The 13,370-nt window shown below is 39.9% G+C and overlaps 1 protein-coding gene across 2 annotated transcripts; it reads left to right on the forward strand.

Moving 5' to 3' along the window:
• The first annotated feature begins 1,484 nt into the window (after positions 1 to 1,484).
• LOC131227414 (uncharacterized) lies at positions 1,485 to 5,201 on the forward strand. Of its 2 annotated transcripts, none has more exons than XM_058223214.1 (3): positions 1,485 to 1,783; positions 4,135 to 4,985; positions 5,080 to 5,201. In XM_058223214.1, exons 2-3 carry the CDS (start codon positions 4,494 to 4,496, stop codon positions 5,095 to 5,097), a joined length of 510 nt encoding a protein of 169 aa, XP_058079197.1. In that variant the 5' UTR covers positions 1,485 to 1,783; positions 4,135 to 4,493; the 3' UTR covers positions 5,098 to 5,201. The 2 variants fall into 2 exon arrangements, with proteins under 2 accessions (XP_058079197.1, XP_058079198.1); XM_058223215.1 differs by having other exon boundaries at positions 4,167 to 4,985.
• The last annotated feature ends 8,169 nt before the right edge of the window (positions 5,202 to 13,370 follow it).

Consider the following 13,370-nt stretch of genomic DNA (forward strand, 5'->3'; position numbering starts at 1 on the left):
CCAATTAGTTCGAAAACAATCCTCCTTTCTTGATTGGATGAGTTTTTATCAGTTGTGCATCCAAATGAAGTCTCAGTAGAATCAATGTTTCAAATTGAATTTAGGGGTTGTTTGGATGCCAATAAACAGTTTAAGTTGTATTACAGGTGTAAATCATTTACAGCTCAAAGCCAAACAGAACAGGCTGTAAATTATTTACAACTTAAACGGTAAGTGCATGATGATTTTCATTTTCACTCATGTTTATTATCTTTATTATTCTCAATATCAAAATGTTCATGCGAGGGCCTGTACCAAGGACTGGCCCAATTGACAATACACCCTAAAGGGGCTGATGGGCCTCAATCAACCAAGGCCAGACCTGACCTGATTAGTAGACAATTGATCTTTCAAGTCTAAGTCCATCCCTGGATTTGGAACCAAGCCCAAGCCTGTATATGGTTGGACTAGGCTCAATAGCCCAGACTGGATGTTCTGATCCATTTATGGTGTTATTGGGTCTCAATGAGAGACTTCCCACGCGTATTCAAGGTTGGTGCAGCTAACGTGAAGCAGGGACTTGCCTTTTGCGAAGTGTTCTTTCCATCTGCCATTGAGGTTTTTGCCGAGTGTTTGTTACTACCTTGAGCATATCCTACAATTCTTACCCAAATATATATTCATGCATGCATGTTCTAGTCGATGTTGTTACATGGTATCAATACAAAACATTCGCTGCACTGAAAGATGTCATTAACACACGATTTTCTAATGAGTTCAGATCTAATACAAAGTTTTGTATGTGTCCAATGTGCATCTAAGTGTGTCTAAGCATGTTTATGTGGATATGAGTGTGTTCCAAGAGCATCCAAGCATATCGCACTTTACCATACTTAAACACACTTGGACATATTTAAATCACTCTCATGCACTTAAATTCACTTAGACAAACATTGTAAACGTGTAAAGCTTTGTATTGGGTCCGGTTCTTTTGTAATTATACAGTGGACAGAAATATCTTCCAAACGCCAGGATCAAGAGGGTAGTGTTATTAGAACACTTTTTGAATTCCTCCAATCCAATCGACACCTGAATATTCTTGGAAGCTAGGAAGATGAAGAACTTACTCTTGAAAATCTAAATTAATAAAAAGCATTTTTCACATCTCATCTTCATGGTATGGATCTTTATTTGTGTTCTTTCCTTCATTACTTTCATCTATATAAAATGAGGCCATATCCACTAAAAACCTTTGCACGATAACCTTGTGTTGGACGTAGGCCAGTGGGGCCCACTTGTGAGCAATCACTAGTGGGTACATCCCATGTTTTCTCCGGTCTCTTCCTTTGAATTAAATTTCAAATTCAAATATGAATTTGATTTTTAATTGAAAATAGGGATTTGATTGGATTATTTGGCCTTATCCCAATCCCACCCAAACTCTCCTTCCTCTGTTATAAAAAGGAATGCGCTTCTCTCGTGAAAAGTATTGAGTCCTACGATAAACCGAGAGTATACAGAGAGATATTGTGTGCGCTTTAGTCTGTCCATTTTAGCTTGTCCTTGGGACGATCTGATCCATAGATCGCAATCCGGAGCCACTATATACCGTAGGATCAGAGGTGTGAATAGTTCCATCTGCTCCAATAGTAGATAGGCGGGCCGTTGAAGAACCGTTCTTCTGCTTTGTGAGGGTTCCAAACTTTATGTAGACCGTCAGATCTTGAGGGCTCACCTTCCGCGCCTCCCTACAGTGGTATCAGAGCATTTAACGGCGGATCTCCGATTATTTTCATCTAAAAAGGTAAGTGGCCTATCCTTTCTTTTTGAATTGGAATCTAAAGCTTTCAAATGGTATTGGTTCATGTATACCATTTTGTTGATTTAAGGATTGAACCAAGTAATGTATCACATGCGTGTACATCACAATAGAAATATAACACGTGTGTACATCACAAATATATGTTATACCATAACTTTTGTACACGTGGGGGGTCATAATGGCTAGTCTACATTATGCCATATCGTAAGCATACGTAGAGATCGGTTTGACTGATGTTGTTGTATTGAAATACAACATAGCTATTAATGGCTAATGTTGTTGTATTGAAATACACCACTAGCTGATGTATTTGAAAAACGGAATGGCTAAGTACACGCATTCTTATTCTGATAAGTGGGTCCATATATGATTACCGTACAATAAAGAATCCACGTGATGTACCCCATGAATATACATTACAGCAGATATATACTCCCACTTTAATGTTGAATGTGGACTGTTGTTGTGTTTTTCTATAATCGACCGTCCATTGGTAGACCACAGATGGAAAGGTTAAGATTGTCCCATGAAGGAAAGTTTGTAGAGTATAGTCCATCCATGGTGCAACTCAATCTACCAGTGGTGTGGATTACCAAACCATGAAAGTATTTAGCATATACCCCATACGTGTGCATCAAACCAACTAAATAGTTTTTGAATTAAAGTCAACTACTAAAACATAACTACTGGTGACGTATCTCACCATACTTGAATTGTTGGTTATTGTACGCGTGATGGCTAATGTACATGTACACATGTGAAGACTCATGAATTGTTGGCTATTGTTGTACACGTGATGGCTCATGTACATGTATACACGTGATGGCTCATGTACATGCACACAAGTGTATATGCACGTATGTTGGCTGATGTACACGTGTACACATGTTTAGACTAACTTCTCCATATGTTGGCTGATGTACACATGTGCACGTATACTTGGTTGATGTGCACATGTACACATGTGTACATATGTTGGCTGATGTGCACGTGTACACATGTGTACACATGTTGTTCTGATAGATAACTTCAACTATATACATAGCATTTGTACACGAATTGGCTAGTGTACATCTTGCCATAGTTGTATTCATGTACGTCAACAACCCATGAATTTCCATAGTTGTATTTATATACGTTAGCAACCCATGAATATTCATGTGTTGTATTCTTGTACGTCAGCAACCCAAATTGAATATTTCCCACATTGAATATTCATGTGTTATATTCATGTGTTGTAACCATGTGCAAATCATGTATTGTATCCATGTGCTATAAAATGTTCATGTGTTGCTTAGATGGCAAGATATGTGTTGTATCTAAACCGTCTATCCATATGAAGAACTAGACAGTCAGTAACACATATGGATCTTATCACGAGGTATGTGTTGTATCCAAACCGTCCATCCATCTGGTGAGCTTGAATTTATGACAAATATAATTATCAAGTGGGCCACATGGATGCACGGCATGGATAAACCACATATTTTTGAGATTGGCTCAAAGGAGTTTACTAAGTACGCAATCTGATTTCCATGTCGCCTGTAGCACTGTGGCACATGTACATGGAATAAGGGCCGCTCATCTGGTAATGATGATGCACATATTACAAATATATAATGATGCACAAGTGAAGTATTGTGTGTAATGAATGCATGTATGCTTATGATATGATGGTCCCATGAATTCGTATGATGCCCCTCTTGTATAATGTGGCATATGAATGATGTTTCTTTTATAACTTTTTCTTCACTATTGATCAAGAGATCATTAGTAATCGAAATGATCATCAATGATGATGATCAATGTTGATGAAAGGATCCATCATCAACAATGATCATTAACGGTGATGATCAGATCCATCTCTAATGGACATGATCACTAGTGAAGATTGAACTCTCTTCATATTTAAGCACTTTCTTTATTTTTTTCTGATGATAATATGTGTGATATAATTAGGCTTGATGTGTTTAGATCTTAGCCCCCTACATTTTCCATTAGAAATTACAAAACTTAGTGCTTATATGCTCCCTAAAATATAAAGGTTGTACATAACCTAAGTGGGAGTTTATTCTCCTCTACCAAATGATGCATGCAACCATGTAATGGAAGGTTGCACGTTATACAAATTTATTCTTATAAAAGTATTAAACCCATCTTAATTAGAGAACTTAATTGTTCTACACCGCCTATTCGGGTATATGGACTTTCAGATCTCATTAAGATGTGTTAACTGCTTTTATACTTTGAAAATTTATATAACATGTAGAAATGCTAATGATTAGTGTCAATACCTTAGATCTTAGCTAAATAGTGATACTCATAAAATGTAGAGATGGCCACCAAAGCGTTAATCGCTGAACAGCTGAAAGGACAACATTTCGACGACAACAACTACGAAGACTGGTCCCGCGCGGTGCGATGCCTTCTAGATGAGGACGACATATCTCACACACTCGATGTATTTCAAGAGGAACCCATCCTGGCTGAAAACGAGAATTTACAAGAACATAGGGTTGCGATGACTCGCTATAATAAATGGCGAAAATAAAATTGTTCAGCCCGTAATGTCCTTCTTAGCACTATACACAAAGAACTCATACCTACGTATGAAGCGCATGAAACCACTAAGGGAATCTGGGAAGCACTGACAGATACCTATGCGCAGAAGTCAGATGCGAGAGTTAGGGCAATGGAATTAGAATTCCAGGAGTACAGGATGCCTGTCGGCTGCCCCATCAAAGATCATATTCGTAAGATGGAGCATATGATAGGTGCCCTTAGGAATGTTGGGTGTAAATTGACTGAAAATCAGAAGATTATAGCCATGCACCATTCCTTGCCTGAATCTTGGGCTCAAATCAAAAGAATTCTGAACCATACTGATTCTATCACTACGTTTAGAGACTTTTGTGGCTACTTGGTATGTGAGGTTCAAATGAATGTAATTCAGCCAAGTTCGGCCAAGGCCTTTGTAGCAGAGACCCATAAATGGAACGCTAACAATAAACGGTCCAAAGCTCGCAAGAAGGCGAAGAAGAATAATCAAGAACAGAAGACCAGAGCACCTGCTCCAAATCTCAAGAAGGGGAATGGAAAGAAGAAGAAGAAAAAGACAAATATAGTCTGCTTTGCCTGTGAAAATTCTGGCCATTATGCTCGGCAGTGTGCCCATAAAAAGACGGTAATTTCTCAATCACAAGATACTTTTTATGTAGGCATTTGTTCTGAAATTCTTTCCGTTAATATTATATTTAACGAGTGGATTTTGGATTCAGGCGCAACAAAACACGTGACACAAAGTCGTCAAGGACTCGAGGAATTTCGGCCTGTAGCCAAAGGAAGTTACAAGCTCTATATGGGCAATAACGCTGTTGAAGACGTACAAGGGATTGGCGTTCTCCATCTCCATATGCGCATAAGGCAAACAATAATCCTTCGTGATACTTTTTTTGCATCGGGGATGCGTCGGAATTTAATTTCTATTTCTAGGTTATTATTTGATGGTTTTGATATTCGATTTTTCGGGACAAGAGTTTCTTTGAGGCTGAATAACCTCATCTTTGAATAGAAAAATTTAATTTCAGATTTATTTATTCTGGACGTAGATTGTGATAATGCTCATCATGCTTTATCTGCTATGTCGAATAAAAATGTAATATCTGAATCTCAAAAATAGCACGCGAGGTTAGGTCACATCGGAAAGGATCGTATGACAAGACTAGTATGTTCTGGTCTGTTAGACTCCTTATCCAAAGTTGATTTGCCATTTTGTGAACATTGTGTGTCCGGGAAGACTCTGAAGAAACCATTTCCCAAAGCGGCTAGGTCCAAGGGCACACTAGAGATAATCCATTTAGATCTTTGTGGACCCTTTAATGTACACGCCAGAAACGGATGTTAATACTTTGTCACTTTCATTGACGATTACTCACGCTATGGATATGTGTATCTCATCTCACTCAAATCTGAGGCTTTTGATTGTTTTCTTAAACATAAAGCTGAGGTGGAAAATCAGTTTGAGAAAAAGATTAAAATCCTTCGATTTGATAGAGGTGGCGAGTATACATGTGAAACGTTTAAGTCATATTATGAAAACGTTGGAATAGTTCGGCAGTACACAATGGCTTACACTCCACAACAAAACGGTGTTGCAGAGAGTAGGAATAGGACACTATTGGACATGGTTAGATCGATGATGGCATAAGTCAATCTCTCTACCACATTCTGGGGAGACGCACTGTTAACAGCCGTCTACGTCCTTAATAGAGTCTCATCCAAATCCATTCTTAAGACTCCATATGAGATATGATCTGGGAGGACTCCTTCTTTAGCCAACCTACGCCCTTGGGGATCTTTGGGATTTGTTTTGCTACCTACTCAGCATAGAGGTAAACTTGATAGTAAAACCATTGAATGCGTGTTCATTAGGTACTCTATGCATTCAAAGGGATACGTTCTAGTTTATGAGGACCATGGATGATGGATTGAGATAGAATCCCGAGACGTGACCTTCGTTGAAGATAGAGATACCCAAGCGAATACAATGAACTTTTGAAATACCCGATGTATCTTAGGAGACTGCTCCTCACGATGAAGATGCTCCTATAGTTCACCAAGATAATGGGAGGACATCAGGCTCTGAGTTACGTCGAAGCGAAAGAGGATTGATTCCCGAAGATACTTCGATATTGAAGGGGGTCGAGCATAACTCAGCCTCCGAGTTCCAAAACATCACTTATGCAACATATTTAATGAAAGATGTATGTTGGTGTATTAGTGCATAAAATATAGAATAGATTAAGCCAAAACACAGATGTGATTCAAGGATAAATGAATAAAGCAAGCGGAAGACTTATAGGAAAATATGTGTACAAGTGTAAACCCTGAATTACATATACAAGCGGATCGTATGAAAGTGTTATTTAACAAAATTATAAGTATCAAATTACATCACTATTCCCAAAAACCCGCGCATCAGGCCGAGGCTCGCTAGAACCCGTCTCAAAACCGCATATAGGAGAAGGCGGCCTGCCATCCGGCTCATCCGGCTCCCGCCGCCTCGGAAGTCACATCCACATCTCGCAACATCGAGCCTAAGAGAGTCTAGTGGGTGTTTAACACCGCCCCGGATAGAGTCTCATCCAAATCCATTCCTAAGACTCCATATGAGATATGATGCGTGCCCTCACGGAGGACTCCTTCTTTAGCCAACCATGGATATGATTACAAGTTGTTATTAGCCCTTGGGGATCTTTGGGATACGTTTTGTCGTTGCGAAGGGCTCGTCACTAATCTACGCCTTTCATGCCCTTACTACCACAGATAGGCTCGTTACCTCATCGCATGCCTAGTTTATACTTGGTTACTATGGGGATGCTCGTCACCCCAACGTAGGCCGACGGCTCGAGCGTAGTGTCGCTGAATGCGTGTTCATTAGGTACTCTATAGTTAACAGGCATTCAAAGGGATACGTTACTTGACGAACTCTAGTGAGCGCACGTTATGAGGACCACTCCGCGTGGATACGATGGATTGAGATAGATTACCGATCTTGGACTAAGGCCGAACACCTTACACTACAAAGATACGAGATATTCATAGATAAAACGGTGACCTTCGTTGAATATCAACTTAACATAAATGTAAGCATAGGTAGGAGATGCTTGATAGAGATATGTGATAGGAGTATTGAGTCAACGCCCGCGAATGATGCATTTCTACAAACACTTAGCAAACAATTCCTTTTACCAAGGAATTGTCATACATGCATATGATGGCAAACATAAGTGCATATTTTATTCGTATACCATATACATTGAATACACAAATCTCAACATAATGCATATACAAGAAAGCAACGTAAACACAACATTTGGCATATGAAATCTCATCCATAACAAGAATAAATCCCTAACTGGGATTGAAAGCCTTGAAAACCATAACCTATACATGTATGCACCTTAAGCAAGGAAAGAAACACCGAACTGATTTAGACGAGTTGTCTTCGTCAACGGCGATAGAACACCCTAAAACAAAGATAGAAATGAGATACAACAACACCAAGACTAATCTAAGCTCTAACACAGATCCAGAACCGTCAGAAGAACGATTCAAAGTGAAGGTTCGAAGATGAAGAAGAACAAGAAAGAATCCAAGATGATTCACCAACTAATCTCTCTCACTTTCTCTCTCTTTTCCACTCTCTTTCCAAGCTAGGGAGAAAATTCGGATGGAAAAGAGGGCTAGGGTTTAAGGACTATAAATAGGCCTATTCTTGATGAAAATCAAGGTATACTTAGGTTATAACCAAAGCATGCCTTTCTAGACAAAGAAGCACTTCCGGTGGGCCTATAACTACGAAAGGTCGGACTTAAGCTCGGTGAGTTTCCGTGCACCAGACTCTTTAGATCGGCCATGGCGGACCATACCAAAACAACGGTCACGGAATCTCGATCAGTCCACAAGCACTAGGATATGCATGGGCCAAAATCATCGGAGGGTGAAATTGGGTCGTCGACAGCGGTCCGATAGAAAATCGTCGTGGCGACACGACTCAATTTCAATAAAAGCTTATTAAATTCCAACCGTTCTCACACTCTTCACTCCGAGCTCAAACAAATCGACCCAAAGACATCACATGGACTTGATTTTCGAGGTGATCGTCAAGCCCCCATAAGTGACTAAGATCATCGCCATCGGACTTTCGAGTTCCGATCCAGATCTTCCAAAAATTTCTTAGAACAACTGGATTTCAGGTTTCAGGGTAACGTAGCACTAACTAATCTACAGATGCAGATATAGTTTAAAGTGATTGATGCACAAGCAATCGAGTAAGCACTAATTACCCCAAAACAACTACCTCATAGCACAAAAATTGAGGGTTTACAATTGAGGGGCAAACATTCTCTTGCGTTGCAGTTGATGATAATGAACCTGATTCGTATCAGGATGCATTATTATCTTCTTACTCGGCCGATTGGATAAATGCTATGGATGAAGAGATCGCTTCCATGGAGAAAAATAAAGTCTGGAAATTTATTGATCTGCCTTCCAATCGCAAAGCGATAGGTAATAAATGGGTACTTAAGATCAAAAGAAAGGCAGATGGTATAGTGGACAAGTATAAAGCATGATTAGTTGCTAAAGGTTTGATACAACAAGAAGGCATTGATTACGAGGAGACCTTTTCACCTGTTGCAAAGTTCTCCTTAATCTGCATGATCTTGTCCATTGTCGCAAGTTTAAACTTAGAGTTATATCAGATGGATGTAAAGACCGCATTTTTAAATGGTGACTTGGATGAAGAGATATACATGCAACAGCCCATGGGTTATGTGGACAAAAAGCATCCAAAGAAAGTCTACAAGTTGTTGAAATCTATCTATGGGTTAAAGCAATGTTCAAGACAATGGTACATGAGGTTCCACTTGGCCATCACCACTTTTGGATTCACGATGAGTGAAGAAGATCATTGTGTATACATGAAACGTTCTGGAAGATCTTTTCTAATACTATCTCAATATGTAGACGATATCCTGTTAGCTGGTAATGACATGCAATTGTTGATATGGACTAAAGATTGGCTGTTCTCGAACTTTGAGATGAAAGACCTTGGTGAAGCCAACTTTATTCTTGGGCTAAAAATCATCAGGGATCGCCCTAAGAAAATTTTAGGCTTGTCTCAAGCAACCTATATACAAAAGATCTTAGAGCGGTTCAGGATGAAAAATTCAAAAGCTGTTGAAACCCCTATAGATAAAGCTACCAAGCTAGACAGGAAATCGTATCCCCAGACTGAAGATGAGAAATTGGCTATGTCCTCAGTACCTTATGCAAGTGCAGTAGGGAGCTTAATGTATGTTATGCTTTGCACCAGACCGGATATTAGCTATGTAGTTGGCATAGTCAGCCGTTATCAGAGTAACCCGGGACAGTCTCATTGGCAAGCCGTCAAACGTATATTCCGCTATCTCAGAGGAACAAAAGACCTAATGTTGTGTTATGAAGGCACAAGCCTCGAGCTCAAAGGATATTCAGATGTTGCTTGGGGTAATGACGCCGATGAGGGAAAGTCTACTTCAGGGTATGTATTCTTACTCGGAGGAGGAGCTATCTCATGGTCGAGTAAGAAACAGACATCCACAGCTCTTTCATCTATGGAGGCCGAGTACATTGCATGTTGTGCTGCAGTTCAGGAGTGTGTATGGGTTCGCAGATTTCTATTGGGTCTGGGTGTTGTACTGAGTGTTCGTCAGCCTATATCGCTGAAGATAGACAATACTTCTGCCATTGACTTGGCAAAGGACCCTAAACACCACCAGAAATCTAAGCACATTGAAATCAAGTATCATTACGTCCGTGATCAAGTGAGAGATAAAAAGGTCGCCCTCAGCTACATTCTTACTAAGGAGATTATGGTTGATCCCATGACGAAACCTATAGTTAGAGATCTATTTTAGGTTCACGTCAGGCAGATGGGATTGAGGAAAGTTTGAATGATGTACTTGTTCTGTAAGACATTCAATCTTTCATGAATAATATATTCCTTTTATTTAGTATTGAACACTAATATAAACTAGGTAACCAGATCATCAGCATTTAACTTGAGATCATGTAGGGTTTCTATTTTTTGTCGGCAAGTCGGTCACCCACTCGCACGGATTGACCAACCTTGAATGTACAAGAGAGGTACATTTGGGGCTATGTTTATACATTGAGGTATGAACTTCCCTTTATTGTGAATAATAGAGGATGAGGATATGAGTGAGTCGTATCCGCCTACAATCTTATAAAGATTGTAGATGAGACTGATACAGTCGAATAACATAATCGCATCATTCTGTTACATGCGATCAATGTTATGGCCTGGAATTAAAGCCAAGTTATGAGGTTATGAGATAAGTCGTACCTCATGTGGAATGACCTGCGTATTGTAGACCCGACGTTCACCTAGAATTGCCTACTTTACGACGTGGATTGTAGCCACGTGCTGGGACCTTTTACCTACAGATTGCTTTGATTCGATCTAATTACTGCAACGTATGAGTAGCTAGTCCCGTAGGTGACTCTTTGTGTCCTTAGCTACCCTCCTCTTGTTTATATGAGGATAAGATTGAGTGTCGCTACTTTAGTGTACTATGACGAAAAGTCCTTGATTGGCCAGACTCAGTTACACTAGGAAAGCGGCTTGATTAATTCCAAATTACACATCTGCGTGGGGAAGATCCCGTGACAGCTACACCAAGTTTCTAGAACTATAAATACGCACTTGAAGACTTATCCACCGGCAGTATCGAGTTGTTTTTATTAGACTTTTGCAAACAATATTTTTCTTAAAGAGTATATACATATATATATATATAGATATATATATATATATATATATATATATAAGTATTACTTTAAATTGATTTCAATCGAAGTTTGTGAAAAATCAAGTTTTCAGAATAACTCGATAAGTTGGATAAGTGCGTATGTTGGCCGAGTACTCCAGATCAGGAGTTAACTCCATCCGGTGTGGTCATGCGGACTAGGACAGGCATTGTAAAGCTTGGGTTATTGATTACTAGTCAGGTGCTCACTTAGTACTTAAGCACCTGTGAGAAGATTATGGTAATCCAGCTGGTCTCACGCCTCTGATTTTTTTGATCGCGATGTTTGATTCTTTGATTGTTATTAGGCAAGTTAGATGGACAAATTTATGTGCCTATCCCACAATGTGATTGAGTGGGAGATGTTGACGTAGGCCAGTGGGGCCCACTTGTGAGCAATCACTAGTGGGTACGTCCCATGTTTTCTCCGGTCTCTTCCTTTGAATTAAATTTCAATTTCAAATATAAATTTAATTTTTAATTGAAGATAGGGATTTGATCGGATTATTTGGCCTTATCCCAATCTCACCCAAACTCTCCATCCTCTGTTATAAAAAGGAATGCGCTTCTCTCGTGAAAAGTATTGAGTCATACGATAAACCAAAAGTATATAAAGAGATATTGTGTGTGCTATAGTCTATCCATTTTAGCTTGGCCTTGGGACGATCTGATCCATAGATCGCAATCCGGGGCCACTATATACCGTAGGATCAGAGGTGTGAATAGTTCCATCTGCTCCAGTAGTAGATAGGCGGGTCGTTGAAGCACTGTTCTTTTGCTTTGTGAGGGTTCCAAACTTCGTGTAAACCATCAGATCTTGAGGGCTCACCTTCCGTGCTTCCCTACACCTTAACCAACAAATCATTTTGTGGGGCCACTATGATTTTGTATTGAAAATCAATCCGCCTATCATGTGTGCCCCCTGGGTTCTCCTTGGCTGCCAAAATCAGACAAATCCAAAACACAGGTGGGCCACACCAGGAACAGACCGCATGGATCCTTATAAGAGTTTTCTTGCCATTTTTTTTTATAAACTGATAGGGGATTGAATAGTTTTTGGGTCCAAGGTTTCTACAATCCAAGCCCAAACCGACGATGTTCGTCCTGTGGGAGCTTGTTCTCTTGTGCATTCTTTCATTTTTTTTTTTTAAAAAAAAGAAAGAAAGAAAGAAAAGCTCCTTTACTTAGATTTTCGATGAAATGGATTGGATTTTGTCAATGTCCGCCTGAAAACATATGACCAAATATCTCATCAATCATGGAACTAATTATAACCAGTTGCGGGGCTACGCAATATGTTACCGCATACATCAGCTGCTTGACTTCTGATTCGTCAAGTTTCGATCCTAATCTGGACAGCCCAATTTTCAACTCTTCATATGTAATTGTACCACTGATCCGTGTCCATATTTTTGAACATTTCTTTTAGACTCTTGATTTCTTCCTCAGAAAGATTTTCTGCAATGACCTTAAAAAATCCACAAGGCACATCCATGCATATCACGGTCATTCCTGCCTATTCTGTGTTGATTCACGGTCATTTCGACACATTTCACGGTCGTGCTCCTTCACTTCACGGTCATTTCCGCGCATTTCACGGTCCAATCACTATACTTCACCGTAAAATGCGTCGAAATGACCGTGAATCAACACGGAATAGGCAGGAATGACCGTGAAATGCATGGAAATGACCTTGAAGTGAATTGAATTGACCGTGAAATGCGCAGAAATGATTGTGAAGTGAAGGGGCATGACCGTGAAATGCGTCGAAATGATCGTGAATCAACACGGAATAGGCGGGAATAGCTGTGATATGCATGGAAATCACGGTCATTCTCGCCTATTCCGTGTTGATTCACGGTCATTTGGGGGCATTTCACGGTCATGCCCCTTCACTTCACGGTCATTTCCGTGCATTTCACGGTCCAATCGCCTCACTTCACGGTCATTTCCATACATATCACAGTCATTCCCGCCTATTCCGTGTTGATTCAAGGTCATTTCGGTGCATTTCACGATCGTGCCCCTTCGCTTCACGGTCATTTCCACGCATTTCATGGTCCAATTGCTACACTTCACCGTGAAATGCGTCGAAATGACCATGAATCAACACGGAATAGGCGGGAATGACCGTGAAATGCATGGAAATGACCGTGAAGTGAAGCGAATTGATTGTGAAATGCATGGAAATGACC

The sequence above is a fragment of the Magnolia sinica genome, chromosome 15 (genome assembly GCF_029962835.1).
Source record: "Magnolia sinica isolate HGM2019 chromosome 15, MsV1, whole genome shotgun sequence".
Taxonomy (NCBI): Eukaryota; Viridiplantae; Streptophyta; class Magnoliopsida; order Magnoliales; family Magnoliaceae; genus Magnolia; species Magnolia sinica.

Excerpts from the sequence above, each read along its gene's own strand:
- LOC131227414 (XM_058223214.1), top strand. The coding sequence starts at position 4,494 with ATGGAATTAGAATTCCAGGAGTACAGGATGCCTGTCGGCTGCCCCATC.